Source organism: Perca fluviatilis, chromosome 7, assembly GCF_010015445.1.
Source record: "Perca fluviatilis chromosome 7, GENO_Pfluv_1.0, whole genome shotgun sequence".
In the NCBI taxonomy this organism is placed as follows: domain Eukaryota; kingdom Metazoa; phylum Chordata; class Actinopteri; order Perciformes; family Percidae; genus Perca; species Perca fluviatilis.
Window position 1 is genome coordinate 6401556 of NC_053118.1, and position 18033 is coordinate 6419588.

Sequence of the window (18033 nt, forward strand, 5' to 3'; positions counted from 1 at the left end):
TTCTGTCTTCAGCTGTCCTATCAAATAAAGGCAAAAAATGCCCAAAAGATAATGGGCATTTTAGAGGTGTTGGTAGGTGTACTTTGGACAAAGACAGCCTAGCTGTTTCTTCCTGCTTCTTGTTATAATGCTAAGCTAGGCTAAACACCTAATTTTCACTACATATTTACCACCCAGCCATGAGACTGGTATCTAACTCGTAGAAAGACAAAGTATACAATTTAGAATCAGCATACGTCCATACGTCCCAATTTCTTGAACTATTCCTTTTAGCCTACAGAGGATTGAGTGCTTGCTACTCCTGATTTTGGGTGGGGTATCACTTAAACAGAGAGGGAGGACTCCGTTTAATATAGTGTTTTACAGACAGGGCACAGTGTACTGTTATGACCTTACATAAAAATACACTATGTTCACTATGTTCAGTCAGGGTCCATGTTGGAATTAGTCCATTGCGGACGAGGCACTACCTGGGGAGATTTTGATTGATGTGTACATTAAAAGTGAGTGCAACTTTCTTGTTTTTTGGTCGTCATTATGTATATATTGTACAAGTGTGGTGGTCACCCAAGCTGCCACAGTGACTGATGCATGGGATCCCTCTGCGTCCCGTTGTCTTACCTGTCTGAGGGCTCTGCTGTCCACTGCGGGGCTTGTCTACGTCATCACGCTTGCGGCTGTCCACCGAGCGAAGCGATTGGCTGCGAGAGAGATGGCGACCTTTGCCTAAAGGAGGGTGAGGCAAGGCCAGGGGGGAGGAGGGGGCGGGGGGTTAGCAACCAGAGGTCCTTCATTAACGGCTTATATTTGGGACACAACCGTGACGTGATTGGTCACCCAGAACAGCATCAGCCAAACTTGGGACTTTTGTTGTGCTGTTGGTGTAAATGTGGTGTAAATGTGTGGAGTGCTCATTTTTTATGATTTCAGCTGTTGTATTGTGTTTAATGTTTATCTGAGTCTTCAAATGTCTCTGATAGCATAACTGGAATAAAAACACATGAACACATCTAGAGTGACGACAATCTGCTGAGCTATTTGTCAAACAGAAACATACTGCTAGTTCTGTACAAATGAAGAAAGCTTTAAGCAGGAGAACAATTCAGTAAAAGCACTTCTACATAATAGCGCTCCGATGTTGATTTTCTGTGTCCTTTTATCCATTTGTGAGTGTAATGATTTTGACATACTGTGCAAGCATGGTCTTGAAAAACGGTTGACCATGTCATTATTTTTTCTCATCGATCAAAGTCCCCTTTCCAACATGCACTCCTTAAGTCAAAACACTGACTTATAGAGGATGGATACGCAAGCGAATGAACAAGATAAAATAAATAGATGGAAAACAAAATATAAAAAGTAGTTTTAAACACACATTTGCACACACCTGGTGCTCATATTTAACCACAAAGCATAAAAGGTCACTCACTGACAGACATGGATGTATAGAAACATAAATACAAGTTCACACAGATAACGAGGAGCTCACCGGTGCAGGTCTGTGAGTTACACGGCCGGCCCTCCTCCACCACACCCTCACACAGGTACGACTCCTCCGGAGGTGACCGACAGGTCCGTGTCCGGGTTTGAACCCCGCCTCCGCACTCACTGCTGCACTGTGCCCACTGACCCCACACACTCCAGCCACCTGGAAACACACACGCAAACAGCAGTGGTCCTTTATATAGCACTGCATTATTTGTCAACCCTTGATCAGAGAGTGGACTGCCTTTACTGAGTGTCTCAACAGGTCAGGAGACCAAAGAGGTTTCCAATTTCATCAAAGTCTGGTGAAAGACTTGTATGTGCGTGTATGTGAACAGAAATATATTTTGTCTTTCTTATTCCTGAAATCATCCTTTGACCCTCTGGGACCACTTGGGTCACACTTATACACTTATACACAGTTATGTATATTTAAGTAACATCATAGTTCAAATATTTAAACGGCATTGAGTGGCATATGTATACAAGGGGTAATAACTAATTTTAATACATTATTAAAATACGCAGTGATGATGCTCTCTGAACAGATACAAATAACACAGGGGTGTCACGATTCTCCAAATTCAAGATTTGATTTAAGGTCACAATTCCATTAAATTTTTTTTTTTCCAGCAGTGACACAATAAGAGTGACTAGATGGCAGAGGGGTACAACATCAGTTTGAGTTTCTCAAAATTGACAAAGTGCAATTGGATGCACCATTAGTTTAATGAGGTGCACATGAACGCACCATGAAGACAAATAATACTGGGGGAACCACAGATCCTGCTTTTGATTTTGATAGTCTAAATCGAAAACTCATTTTGATAAATTTGTTATTTAAAATCATGACACCCCTAATATACAGTATATCCATATAGAAGTATACTTTTTTAAAGAAAATCATCAAATATGGTCCAGTGCAATTTTTTCACTAACCTCCCACTGTACTGTCACTATTGACTTCCACTCAAACCATTACAAGTTAAATAGGGTTTATTTGGACTCAGTTTAGACTTATTATTTCTATTTTTTTAAGCTGGGGTTCAAATACAAATCATATTTTATTTTTTGGTTCATTCAAATACATGATTAAAATATTGTATTTTGTATATTTTGCTGGCAGCTGAACTTGAAGATATATATGCATGAAGCATATAAATGGCAGTAGAAAACAAGCTAATGCAGAAAATGAGGCAGACTTGATTAACATGGAACACAATTCCTTCATTAAGTAACACGGACTGAGGTAATCTGAGGGGAGATTTTCCATTTAAAACAGAGGTGTGATGAATGCCATTGTCATTGGGAAATTCCCTGTTTGGCCATTCTGATTTAATGCGCTCCATTAAGATGTGTGCTGATATGAAGAGGAGCGGGTAAAGAGCTGCTCTAAAAGGCTCTCTTTCTCTTTGTCCTGCACACTCATGAATGTTTAATGCTAAAGACAGATGCCTTTCAACCCCCACAGGCAACCGCAAATATGTATTAATCTGCATGAATAGAACATGAAGTTGGCCAACATCCAGACACACGTTCATAATTACTTGCAAGTCACTTTAATTTGGGCTGAGGGTCGGGAAGAGGGGGGGGGGGCACTGTGGAGGGCACTTGATTCAGTCAGATATGCGCGCGCACACACACACACACACACACACACACACACACACACACACACACACACACACACACACACAATTTCAATTCTTCCACAGCTGTGTGTAATCTTACCATGTCACATGTGATGAGTCAAACTTTATGGATTAAAAGAGACAGATTCCAGTGAACAAAGTCAAAATAACTATTTAATTTCCCTTCATAGATGAAATTAACAGGCCCCAGTGATCACAGGCAATATCTCTTTGTTGTCAGCAGACTGGCTGAGTGTGGCCCAAGTGTTTACTGCTGGCTGTGAAATTGGATTTGCTCATGTTTCTGTGACCACACTCAATCAGTGCATAATCAGCCTGGTGTAGGCAGAAATTGACCCTATTATCCACTGGAAGCCCAACCACCACCAAAAACAACACAAACAACAGCAACCCATTGGACCAGTAGTATGGTCATTCCCACTATCAGTGCAAACAGTCTGGATCAACGGATGTATATTGCTGGGATAAAACCTGACATCTGGCACATTCCTACCATAGGCAATAACACTTTTTAACACTTCATCACTGAGTGTTATATAAGAGTCATATACATCACAATACTAGATAAGTGCTACTTGCACAAACATAGGTTTTACTTACGTATTTATAAAATACTATTTAACTGTTGTACATTTTTATTCCCAACTTGTAAATATGTTTGTACATTATTTCCTTTGTATTTTTGTATCTTTATTTTTTTTCGAATAGTTGTTCTTGTATTCTATCCTATTAATTATTTCTTGTATACTGTATTCTGTATGTGTGCTGTGTGTCTGATTTTGCTGCTGTAGCACTGACATTTCCCAATTTGGGATCAATAAAGTATATCTAATCTAATCTTATTTCCCTCCCCTTTCACTATCTCCACTATTGGGGCTTATCGCCACCCAGGAAGGTTGTGATTGGTTTAAAGAAATACATTTATATTATTATATATTTGTTCCCCTATCCCAGAATAGATAGGTGGTGTAGCCATACCATACGTCAGCACTGATACAGCGCTCTGATGGTAGTTCTGGCAATGTGAGATAAAGCTGCTTATAGATATTGACTACTCAACATATCAATAGTCCTACTCCTTATGAGCACAATGAGCAGGTTGCATGTTGTTATGGAGATCCAAGCAACATATACACATCAGATTTGGTTATGTCCAGCTCGACTGATTTGGGGGAAGAGTCTGTACAGGACTGCTGCTGTAAATACAGTAGGTGTCTTTGTTAATAATTGACCCTTGCACATAAGTCCTATTGTACATCAGGCAGGACACCTCACACCCCGGACACTCCCTGTTGACCACCCTCCCCTCAGGTAGACTGAGTACCCCCAGCACACGCACAAATAGACTCCGGAACAGCTTCTTCCCCAGAGCTGTGAACATATTACAAAAATCACACATACATCCACGCATACAAACATAAAAAATTAAATAAATAACTAAAAATACACACATCTCTTACCCCCTCTTACCCCCTCAGTGCAATCGGACTCTTTGCAATAACTGCTGTGACTGTTTTTAGCTGTTTTATCTATTTATTAAGAATGTGTTAGTGAATGTGCATATGTGTATGCGTGTGTATGTGTATATATATGTATATGTGTATGTATGTGCATATATATATGTGTATATATATTTTTATCATCATAGATTTTAGCAAATAAAACCAACCCATTAAATACAAAAACAAAGATTACATTTTTAAAAGTAGGCTACCACACAGCCGACTCACAACAACCAGTTTCATAGCCTGATTAAGCAAACTCCCCAGAGGGGGAATTTCTGAGTCTGAAAGTTGGCAAATCTGCCAAATTTGGCATTGAGTGTAGCACAATTGCAGTTTAAAAAACAGTTACCTGTCTTTTTGGTGTGTTGCACAATTAGGCTCGCCAAAATGTATTGTGAACCTAAAGTGATATGCGGGCCGGATCAAAATCTGCAAGGGGCCGGGTTTTGCCCACGGGCCTTGAGTTTGACACCTGTGCTCTAGGATAGCTAAATCATTGGTGCTTAATTGCTGAATGACTGTTCTGTTGAACACTTTCATGTTATGGTGAAATTAATGAACTTTAGAGGGCTGTAGTCTGGACCGAAGTGCAGATCAATGTGTGATTTATTATGTTATGTAGGGACATATTTTCTGGTGCACACATTTGTTAAAGAAGGTGACAAGCATTGCAGACTGTGAGACGACAGCTGCCTTTGTGTGCATTCATGCCAGTCCAGTCATAGGAGCATAATGTCATTTCCATGGCTACGAGTTGTCACCGTCATACAGTGACGTGCATACTTTATTGGTAATGGCTGAAGGAAGATGTCATTTTTAAAGTTATTGAAGAGAAGAGAGAACAGAGACATACACATTCAACCTGTGAGCTCACACCGCATGCTGTCTGGTTGAATGTGTGTGGTTTTAGTTAGGGGGTGGTTAGTGTCCTACTAACTAAAGTATTGTGTGTGTGTGTGTGTGTGTGTGTGTGTGTGTGTGTGTGTGTGTGTGTGTGTGTGTGTGTGTGTGTGTGTGTGTGTGCGCAAAGACTGATATATAATATTCCTCCATGCCATAGAGCTCTAAACTATTAAAAAACACATCATGACATGTTCCTCCGTTACCATGAATAAGTAGTAGGCAGCATGGTGGCCCAATGGTTAGCACTGTGGCCTCACATCAAGAACGTTCTAGGTTCGAATCCAGGTCGTTCAGGGCCTTTACGTGTGGAGTTTGCATGTTCTCCCCATGTTTGTGTGGGTTTCCTCCGGGATCTCCGGTTTCCCCCACCATCAAAAACATGTACTAGGTTCTCCAGTCAGTGTCTTTGATCAAGGCACTGGCTCAGATCTGGAGTTGGTCCCCAGGCGCTGTGATTGGCTGCCCACTGCTCCCTTGAGGGATGGGTTAAATGCAGAGAATGAATTTCGCTATGTGTATGTGACAATAAAGTACCTTTAGTGCTACTACAGGTCTTTTAGTGAATGTAGTTAGCGCCAATAGGGTCAGTACTGACATGTGACATATGAGGGGGCGTGTTTGTGTGACTCTAATTAAACCCGGCCTAACTGGCAGGCAAGAGACATTGAGATTGATTCCGGATGGAGTAAGACGGAAGCAAGCATGCAGCAGGCTGAAACGCGACCACACGGAAAACACTTTTTGTGAATACACCTTTTTAAAACCTGAACACCACAGAGCGGGCGGTTCCAGACCCGACAGCAGAGAGGCCGGAGCGCCACATCAGAGGCTGCTGGCCGTCTCGACGAGGGAGACACCAAAAGCTAGCAGGCCTAGCTCTGGAAGGCAAATTCAAACAGCGACTGGGTGAGTCAGTTAACATAGCACAAACTCCACTAGAAGTAGGAAAGATATGCACTCATCCATGCCAGCTTTAGACCATGTTCCGACAGCCGACAAACGCAGCGAAAAGTTGAGGCCGACTCAACTTTTAAAGAAACGAAACCCCACGTTCCACAGCGGTGGTCATGTAACCGAAGATCAGACTTGTCGGTGTGTTTTGACTGTGGTTTGAGGTGGTGTGAGAATCCCGTACAGGAAACGGGAAACACCATGCCTCTATCGCTGCCACTACAAAGTTTTAAAACACCAAACACAAGCACTGAACTGCCCGGGAGTTTTGGATGTTCCTGCAACAACTCGCTATGTCTCGCTCATCTCTTTTCTTTCTCTCTCTCCTGTGAAATAAAGCTGCCTTCAAGTGCGCTCGGAAACGTTGAGATCTATAAACGATCTGACGGAAAACTGACGGAAAACAGTCATTGTGAAATTTAAAGTCTGCGCTACATTGGGTGGTAAAAGAACACAACAGGGCGTCACACAAATGGGCCGTTTCAGTGACACACCCCCCGCCACACAACCCTGCGGCAAATCAGCGGATCACTTTTTTTGGTCTGAATCCCCCGTTAGTCTCATTCTCACATTAAACGCAGCACGCAGGGAGAGTAGACAATATAACTAATCTTACGAGCTAGGTTAGCCTTTAGTAGCTGCGTTTCTTTGTTCTACGAGCCCAAGTTAGCTTAGCCTTGTAACAGCAGTTTAAAAAAAAAAGTTAATCCCACATAGACCTTCTTGCTGTCGCAACCAGTCACTAGAGCTTCACAAGTAGACACATCCGCTGCTGAAAATAGACCCCAAAAAGCACTATTTCCTCCTTTGATAAAAACTACAGTGAGCAGCTGTGAGCAGAAATTACTGATCCTTTAAAAACAATTTAAATGAATTTGTGAGCTGAGTAGGTTAAGGGTAGGGAAGTCAAAGTATAAAGACGTGTTGTTAGTTTTGGTCTTTAAATGGAATCTGTTAATAATAAGACATTTAGCATTTACCAGTTTTTATCTAGTATTTATCTTCACATTGGACTCACATTGCTCCAAACCTCTGACCTTATTTACAATTCAGAAATGGACCTTTCTTCTGTGTTCTGTGTCTTCTTTTGGTTCCTGACTGTTCTCTGACCCTGATGACCACTATTTGATTTCTTTGAATACATTCATTGTTGAAATTATTTAAAACAATGTCATGTACATTTGCTAAGTATACCAAATTTGGGACTCTCAATATTTAGTTATTATCGATAAGATGACACCCCTTAGCCTTCTGTTTGCTTTTCTAATCAGGCATCATAGAGCAGCCATTCCAATGCAAACCAAATGCATATTTTTCTACAATTCCTGTGTTTTGTGGGACTAAAGTGAGCCTGATGCAGCAGAATAACCTTCAGCTTCTGTCCCGAACCAACAAATATGCTTTATGGATACAGAGGAAGATTAACTGCAGTTTGGAGCAAAGGACAGAGGCGCCTTCTGTCAAATAAAGGCTTTGGCAAGGCGAGAGAAAAAGGGGGGTGGGGTCCATTTACAGATCAGATTCATTCTTCTGCAGAAAAAAAAAAAAAAAAAAAGACTAGGAACTTTTTTTCCTTGTCTTTTCTGCCCAATAATCAGACTCAGGTTGGTGTGTGTGTGTGTGTATGTGGGGATAACAACGCAGTGTTGTCTTTCTCCCTCTGCAAGGGCATTACATTATGTTCTCAATAATTCAGAAGGGGCCTTTTGTCAGAACACCCCTGGTGGCACCCTGAGTCCAAGTCACCTGAATAATGCTAAAACCCATCCTTCCTGCTTCACCTACCAAAACCCCAGCTTTACTTTGACCTTCAGCTCTCTTCCAAACACACACACATTCTCCCTTCAAATCCTCTTTGTGTGCATTGCAAGGCTTTGCAGTTCACTGAGGACATGCATGTAGGCTACCAACCCGTTCTTACTCCCAACTCGTAAAATACCGATGCTTGGTCAGTGTCTCTCAGGGTCAAATTCCACAACGCGTGTTTGTGACCCACGAGGACTACTTAAGGGGACCGATGTTTTAATCCAAACCACAATCTTTTTTTCTAATCTTAACTAGTGGTTTCGGTGTCTAAACTTAACTGTCGTCACTGCAGGACGGTCACCTTTTGTCGGCTAAACTCAACTGCAACGGCTGCTGAAACGACCAGGATACCATACGAACCCATTAATGGGAATATGTGGAATTATTTATGTGTGCGTGTGTGTGTGTGTGTGTGTGTGTTAGGGATATTATATCGACATCGATATATGAGACTAGATATTGTCTTACATTTTGGATATCGTTATATCTTGAAATTACAGTAAGTGTTGTCTTTTTCCTGGTTTTAAAGGCTGCATTACAGTAAAGTGATGTCATTTTCTGAATTTACCAGACATACGAGATGTTTCATTATTTGCCATTGCCCACTTAGTCATTGTATCCAGTCATTGATTATTTAACTCAACTCTCATTATGTTAATATTTTGTGAAAGCACCACTAGTCAACCCTATAATATTGCCGCAATATCGACGTATTTGGTCAAAAATATCATGATATTTAATTTTCTTCATATCGCCCAACTCTAGTGTGTGTGTGTGTGTGTGTGTGTGTCTGTAATGAACTTTCTGAAAGTCACCTTCACCTCTTTTTCGTAGCGGTGGGATGAGTGGACGGGCATCTCCTGTTACAGCTCCAGTTTCTGCAGCTTTGAAATCATCAATAGCTGCCACTAACACCCCCCACCCCACTGACTCTCACCCACCCACCCATACACACACACACACACACACACACACACACACACACACACACACACACACACACACACACACACACACACACACACACACACCACACACACACACACACACACACACAAACACACACACACACCTCAATCAATAAATCTGCAGCAACCCTATATATAAGAGCTCTGTGTGTGCGTGTGTGTGCCCGTGTGTGTGTGTGTGTGTGTGTGTGTGTGTGTGTGTGTGAAGAAAGGAGGGTTGAAATATGAGGTTGAAGTTGACACCTATTGTGGAAACAAGCAGGCAGCTGGGGAGGGAGGCAGACGAGGGTGAGGAAAATGAAATAAAGACAGAGGCAAGAGGACTGAGGAAAATCATCAGGAAAACATGAAATGAAAAAAGGGGGGGCCAAAAAGCCAGGGTTGAATGAAGGATATGAGCAAGGAAAGTGTGATAAGGGAGGAATAAGCAGAGCATGGTGGATAAAGGCAGGCAAAGGAGAGTGGGGGAGAGCAGAGGAAGAGAAGGGAGACAGGAACAGAAAGAGGGAAAAAATGTTAGGACGGATAAGAGGATGGGGGGAAATGAAAAGAGGGGTAAAAAACAGGCTGATACCAAACTGAACAGAATGTTAGAATTCTACAACCATTACAATGCTCACATGCATAAATATATATTATATAAATTACTAATTGTCTTTTTTATTGCATGTGAACTGTGTTTCTGACAGGTCCAATGTGCTTTCTGTCGTACTCTGTCTTCTAGGTAAAGAAATAAATAGATACATAAAGAACTGCATCGATCAGTCTCTTCCTGCAGAGAGGGAAGCTTAACCTGTGGGTGAACCCGCCACAGAGCACCCAGCACCCAATCAGCCACGTGGGGCGCCACGTCATCGCTGACATTCAGCAAGCAGTCACAAACATATCATGCCACCATTGTGCCTCTGTCTATTACACCTGCTTTATTGATTCCCTTTTTTAGTTTGGTTTGTTTCGATCACATAGATACACAACATCACAAACAGTACATAAATGGTTAAAAAACCCGATGTGTCACCTTAATACACGTGCAGCCTGTTCTCATGACCATACGTTCAAAAAGCTACGAAAAGTTAAGCACTGTAATTTGTTTGCAGGGATGTTCCTGACTGAAAATAGGCTCTTTTTTTTCTCCTTTTTTTTTTGACGGGGGGAGGGAGGGGGTGGGGTGACTAAGCATCAAGCATGATCGGTTTACGTACAGTAAAGGCAATGACTGTGTGTTACTTATTTGACAGAAAGCTATGCAGAAATTTGATAAACAAAAATGCTTATTGTGCTTGAGTAAATGAAGCCACAATTAACCAAACTGCTTAAAACAATAATATACATATTTCAATACCACCGTAACAATTATCGACAGTCCGGTAAAGCCCGACTCTGGACAGTAAAACCGAGAGTAGTGCTCCTATTCAAGTTTATGTTCTGCTTGTTGGGTAAAATGCTGATAAACACACTTGTTAGATTTGAATTGCTATTTTTTCTTAATTCTTATCATTTTAGCACTGGTGGCCCTTTGGGGCTGGCTAATGATCTAACTGATCTGATACCAGTGTGTCATATATATTTTATTATGTTTTAACAGCTGTATACTACTGTATGGATGTGATATGATTTATATCTTTGTTGTACAGCTTGGCTCAGGTTACACGTTTTGTGAAACATGAACAAACACAATTATCCATAGAACTTTCTTTTATTATCCAGCTTGACAGTCTGTCATAACAGAAAAAGAAGATAAATAAACTACTTGAAGTAGATTTTCTTCTGAGCTAAATTAGGTGGTATCCGATCGGTGCATAAACTCTAGTACTCTCCGATACAAGCATTTTAGGCGGTTTTAGGCTTTTCCAATACTGGAATTGGTATCGGAACATCTCTAATCATAACTTGGGTATTTTATTTTTTTATTTTTATAAACCATCATCTGGAGGTGCAATCTGAAATGTGGATAATGTGCAGGCAAACTATCAGGTCATAGTTGAACTCATTCTCTCTGCTGTGTCTTATCATGATTGCCGCTTTCCTTGCCCCTGTTCGACTTCTTTTACTTGGTGAAAATAACTTATTGAGTGCGATGTTATTACTGCCAATAGTAGCAATTGGCAGAATTATGAAAAATAAGAGCTTCAATAAAATGCTTTGTCCTTGGTTCAAATCTCTAACAAGAAGTGCAAATGCTCAAGACGATGTCTATGAAAGGATGGCAAGTTCTTACCCTGTTTCCTCCACTCTTTTATTCTTGTCAGTGAGAGTTTGTGAAACCGAATTTGGAGCATCATGGGACTGAATCGCTCCATTGAAAGCTGAAATTCTTTTTGTCGGGTTAACAGTTCCTTCAGGCAGGATGAGGCAGCTTTCTTTGCAGGTTTTTATACAAAATCCTCCCATCACACTGGAAACATCTCTCTGGTCCGACATCTTCAAATAATATCAAAACACAGGGACTAGCTGAAATCAGGGAGGAACATTGACCGAATATCAACACATAGAAGCCCTTCTCAGAAATGGAATACGCAACAGAGTTGGCTTCATCAACCTGTAGAACTAATGGCTTTTGGGCTTTTAAATATAGGTGTATGTTACCTAAATTAGGGGTCTTAAATGTGTTTTAAACTGGGCCTAGAATAATGTGTAGGGTGGCCAATAAACCAGAGCACATTTTTCTCCCATCAAGGAAAGCTGTGTGGACTAGACAGACCCTCCTGGGCAGCACTGTGGAGAAAGGTCTGGCAATGCGAGACTACACATTATTTGGCACCACGTACACAGAAGGAGAGGTGGCACCGCGATGAGTTGGAACGCAAAGACATAAAGAAAGTAGGAGTGTGCCCAGCTACAGGCTGCATCGGTGATGGGTCGATTATGGCCGAGCACGTGAAAACTGACCAATTCCGGTCACCGGCCGGTCTATCAGTGCATCTCTATTTGCAATACTGTGTTCTAAGTTAGCCAGGTACTCATGGAATTGTAAGTTCCCATTACTTAAGCAAGAACAACAAGTACCGGGGCTGCAGGGTACAAGAACAAGGCCGGTGCTGTGATATGGTCCGTAGATGGGGTGTTTTGTGCAAACCAACCTTGTACTGCCGTGGTGTTTGTGATAGTGATGATCAAATGAAGCATCGCGAACCACTGTCTTTATTTTCTGAGCTCACTAGATGGCGCTCTCTGTTGAACAAAGGGTTGAAAACAAACTGAACTGCCATTCCTTTAACCTTGTTCTTTGAACAGAGAGCGCCATCTAGTGAGCTCAGAAAATAAAGACAGTGGTTCGCGAAGCTTCATTTGACCATCACTAGTTTGTGATAATTTTATAGCATTCAAGTTGAGTGGTGTTTAAAGTGTTCCAACATGTCAAACTGCCAGCACATTTCATTGAAGTGTGTGTCAGAAAGCAGCTTTATTAAAACTAGGAATGTTAATGTTTAACTGTTAACCGTCAATAATCATTTTATACAAAAATCAGCCGTCCTACACACAAAGTATGCCAGGCAGACACACATCTCTCAGGTTGATGCAGTGGAGACAGGCTCGGACATACGCTTCGCGGACGGCTGTGGAGTTGTACCGGTCACGCGTACACGCAAGCGGTTCCAGGAAAGTAGCTGCAAGTGTCCACGACAATGCATGGAACATTGTGTCCGCGGACGCTGAACACGGAAAGTATGTCCGTGCGTCCTGGACAGGTGAACTGGGTCTGTGTTGCCTTGTGTCTGTTAACGGTTAGTGATCGGTTCCTCCACAGCGTGCTGGATGAGGGTCTGGCTAGTCCACACAGCATTCGGGTATGGGAGGAAAACCTGCTCTGGTTTATTGGCATTTTTTTAAACCAATCACAATCGTCATGGGCGGTGCTAAGCTCTGCAGAGAGTCGCTGCAAAATAGTCGTGCAACAGAAAACTCTGATTGGACAGATAGTCTAGCTAGCTGTCTGGATTTACCCTGCATAGATCTGAGGAGCAGTTAACCATAGTCCTCACAAATCCACCGGAGGTTAGAACGCCAACACAAAGAAAAAGGAAGGTGACGGACATCCGGCCGAAATGAGGCACATCTGGCGACAATTCGGGCGGAACCTGAACAATCCTAGAAATGAAACATCATTGATATAGACTAATGACTTGTTAACCTAACAAGGGTTAACCTTACAAGGGTCAGCTATCGGTCAGAAAAATTGGCATCCCTAATTAAAACCCAAGTCAAATTCTTGGGGTAAAAAACAACAACCATGCTAACAATTGTGATCCACTCATAAACCAATTTAACTATTAATCCAACAAACTCCAGCAGACTGTTGAATCAGCGTAAAGCTGTGCCATCTCTTTAACCCTATCAGCCGTGGAGAAACCAACCACTACACCCCTCACCTTCCACAGCAGCACCATCTCTGAAACGCTCTGCCCAAACCCATTGTCTATAAATACATATCATGGGGTCACTGTTTGGTTTAAGTTGCAGGTCAGCCATCCAGACATTTCAATTCCGAAGATGAATGCCCCATTTCAGAGGGAATGATAAGAAAAGGCCCATAAGGTCTTTCCTCACAGGTATCAGATGCTTTTCTTTCTTTTTCTCTAGTCTGACTGACAGCTCCCAGAAATAAGGCTTTTTACTGTTTTTTGTCCTTCCCAACACACATCCATCTTTAGTGGAGACGACTGCTGATAAAGCATCCGTGCTCAGACTGCAATTGGGCATACGGGTGCTCAACTCCACGTGCTTTTTGCTTGTCAAACAACTCAGTTGCAATTATTTTGGAAGTCAGAATCAGAAAAGGGTTTATTGCCACAATAAGTTACCCTTATGTGGAATTTGTCTTGATGAATGGTGCATACATAAACAAACATATTAAATATGAATCTGAAATAAACAATAAATACAGAAACAAATATATTTATATACATACATAATAACTGTTAAAAAAGTGTCTGAATGGGTTGAATGCAGAATGTGCAAACAATATATAGTATGTGCAGTATCTGCCAGCCGGGTTTTTGTGTCTCTGTTGAGTTCCACAGAAGGTAAAGAGCTTCTGAGAGCTGCTGAGAAGTACTTTGTCAGCAGCTGGATGTTTTTTTTACAGGTTGTAAAAAAGTATCCCTGTAACCCTGATGCACTGGGCATCAGGCGAAAGTGTTCCTATGGGAAAGCCATAGCCTCCTAGTCTATTTCATCCATGGGCTTGAGTGGATTCCCAACCCCCTCAACCTTTCCCCACATGGCTATTAAGACTAAAAATCGCCCCCGCTGTGCTCTGGTGTGTCCTTAACTCTCGGCAGCTTTTTCATTCACTCCATATAGATGATGAATGCGTCATTGTTTTTCTTCTCTGTGTTTCTCCAAGTTACTTCAGGAGCGCATTTAACGGCTCCATTTAAAACCCATACGGCATGCATCGGTATATGAAATATATTCAGAGGCGTCCAGGGATCGCTAACCTGTAAGCCTCGGATCCACTGGCACACATACAAACAGATGCAAGCGCGCGTGCACACACACACAAACACACACGGATCTCTGAGCAATGCGGTTTACTCTTCCCACGCTTTATAACACTCATACATCAGAAGCCCTTGTCTCCCCACACAGTGTGGGATGTGACTGCATTGTGACTCAGAGACGGAGACATAGACCGAGAGAAACACATAGAGAGATGGATGAGGAGGTGGCCGGAGGCTGCTGGGGGTTCATCCTGGTGGGCCATGAAGGGAGAGCCTCGCAGGTCACTGTAGGTGATGTACATACAGCTGTAGATGTGCTGACGGAAGTTTTTAGCTCCCGCCTCCACCTTAACAACTGTCTTGACAAAATTAGTTTTATGTTGTTTCGTGTATCCATTGGGTGTGCTTGTATGAGTGTTCTAAGTCGTATTCACCGTCAATTCTCTTAACCTGCACAAACCTGTACATTGTTTATCTCAACTTGATGAATGTCACCTGTTCATGACTAGGAGCATGTTTGTGAGATTTGATCATAAGCATAGTTTACCCTTCCAAATTCATACATAATGCTGCCTGTTCTTCCAACCCGTTCTCACTCACAATTTGTAAAATACTGACACTTGGTCAGTGTCTCTCAGCGTCAGATACCGACACAAAAATCACCCTTTAGAGTCTAAATGGAACGCACCGGGCAGAGCAGCAGCTGGATCGAGGCACTGTAAGATGACGTAGTATTAAGAGAGACAACGGTAGAGTCACTGAAACGTACATTTTGTAACCCCACCCACCATCTTTTTCTAAACCTAACTGTCCCGTTCATCTCGGTTAAACGTACGTCCTCACCCAGAGCATCAAAAAGTAACGTCAAGACGCTAAAGGAGACTTTTTGCGTCAATAACAAACGCCAAAAACACCTGACCAAGTGTCGCTTTTTGAAGCGATGGGAATGAGAATGTGTTGGTTTAGCTCCTTTTGTGGGCCAGTATCATCCAGATACTGTGAAATCATGTGGTCTCAAATCAGCAGAAGAGAACAGAATCTTTTTTTGGCAGTATCAGTAATGGTAGTACAGTGGAAGACCCAAACAAATGACTGAACAGAATGGTTGGACAGTTTATGTGCCAAAAACAACATCTTGCTAAAGATAAAACGTCTATTACTTAATAAAGGACACAACTTCAATAAAGACATTGAGGCAGCTGTTATCATACTGTCTTTGGGGGTGGGTAGGTGGGTGACGGGAAGTGATTTTGGGAACAAGGCAAATTAAGGTATTACAAACTGACTTATACCACGATTCTGAACCACTTTGTTCGTACATAAGAAAAATGGGCGAATACAAGTTATCTTATATCACTTGTATGTGAACAATAGCAACGTGATATCATGACTTTGCGTAAACATACACGCCACTTCCCTGTTATCTGTACGCATTTTGAGTTATCCGCGTGAATGTTTACGCTGTATACAGCGGGTGGCAGTCTGCAACGTCACAGCGTAAACATACACAGCGTGTTATCGCGAGGCTACGTGTTATTGCGAGGCTTCGTGTTATCACAAGGCTACCGTTGGGTTTAGGAAACGTCACACGCAGGTTGGGTTTCGGAAAAGAAGAACTGGTTGAGTTTAGGAAAAAAAAAACGGGGTTGGGTTTAGGAAAACAACAAACATGGAAAGAAAGCATCACACGCGGGACACAAAGTCACACACGGGACACGAATCCCACTCTCCTGGGTGAAAGTCCTGCGTTTTACCCATCCTCCAACCTGACCAACCTCCCTACGTGGTCAATTCACACGCAATCGCAAGGTAATGTAAGTCAATGGAGGCCAAACGGCGCTGATAAACATGTTAAAAAACAAGTATGCGTCTCGATAACGCGCCAATAATGGCATACGAATTGGCCATATGCCACTCCATGAGATCAGTCTGCTTTAAGACTGGTTCATGTACTGTATGGGGCCCATTGGTATTTAAAACCATTGTGTGCTTCCACCTTTGTGGCTACGGTTATTGTTGAACTGCAACACTGACTGTGAGCCAGACCTTATCACCCAACATCAGTGTTGTCACTAATGCTATTGTGGCTGAATGGGAGCAAATCCCTGCAGCCAGGTTCAACATCTGGTGGGAAGTCAGAGACCAGAAGAGTGGAGGCTGTTGTAGCAGCACATTAATGCTCATGGCATTAGATCTTAAACTCTCATAAATGGCTATAATGGTGACTATCCTGATGCTATAAATACTGATCTGCGGCTGAAAATAGTCCTCAACAAATGCACTATTCCCTGTTTGAGGAAAAAAAAAATGCATAAAGTGCAGTAATGAGCTGTTACAGGATTTTACTGAACCCTTCACAAAATAAAACCTGTTTTGAAAGATTTACATCTTCATTAGGTGGCAATGGGCTTGAAGCTGTTTTCGCAGTGTTCAATAAAAATAGCAACAAAAAAAAGCCTACTATACCCTAATGTGGCAACAAAAAGCTAGAAACACTCCATCCTTATTTATGTGACTGTTTATTTTATAATTGGAGGCTGGTGTGTGAAATATTTGGCTAGACTTCACACCTCCGATCCTGACACCAATGCAAAGCTTTGAATCCTCTGCATGCGTAACATTTTTTTTCCTTCCTTAGCAATTTAATATCTGCAACAATTCTCCTGCCAGATTGTACCACAGCCGAACCTGTGATGGCACTGAACATAAGCTTTCAAAATGTATGAAATGAGTGGGGTATTAGAGGAATCTTTCAGAAACACACTGGGCTCTTAATGCTGATTGACCTGTTTTGTGTCTGGAGTAATTATCGTTGTATGTAGAAGCACCTGGCTGAACCCTTGTGTTTGTGTGTCTGTCATTAACTATTATTCTGCAGCAAGAGCAGCCAGGCCTTTGTCTGTTATTAAAGAGCATTTAAAACAGATGAACTGGTTTGCTGCCTTCTGGTACTTAAGGGTCATCAACTGCATTTTCCCAAGAGCCAGAATTTTTCTAAGCAGATACTCCGGGGGCCGGACTTTCAAATAAAGAAAATAAAATGTATTTATACCTAATATGCCTTTTCCTTATCGATATTTTCACTTTCTTACTGAATTAATGCTATATTTTTTAACATGTATTAGTGTGAGCAAACTCCTAAAAAACATGGAAACTCCATAATGATAACTGCCGCTTTAACTAGAAAAAGATCTCAGACTAGGAGGCAATTCACTGAGGAGTGATGGTGGTTGTAGTATGCAGTGTACTGATTGGTGGAAAATGCTTGCAGAAAGAAAGGCCTGTTGTCAGGTAAAAATGTCACTGTCAAAGACGCTGA

General features: G+C 41.9%; 1 protein-coding gene across 12 annotated transcripts in view; it reads right to left on the reverse strand.

Annotated features, from left to right (window-relative positions):
• The window catches only part of adgrb1a (adhesion G protein-coupled receptor B1a), a 215833-nt gene that overhangs the window by 107845 nt on the left and 89955 nt on the right, over positions 1-18033 (reverse strand). For 11 of the 12 annotated variants that reach the window (XM_039805658.1, XM_039805650.1, XM_039805660.1 and 8 more), the window contains 2 exons: positions 1490-1648; positions 622-726 (listed from right to left, as the gene is read on the reverse strand). In XM_039805658.1, coding sequence (XP_039661592.1) covers positions 622-726; positions 1490-1648 — 264 coding nt within the window. The remainder of the gene's footprint in view (positions 1-621; positions 727-1489; positions 1649-18033) is intronic. The other variant, XM_039805661.1, reaches the window with a different exon arrangement.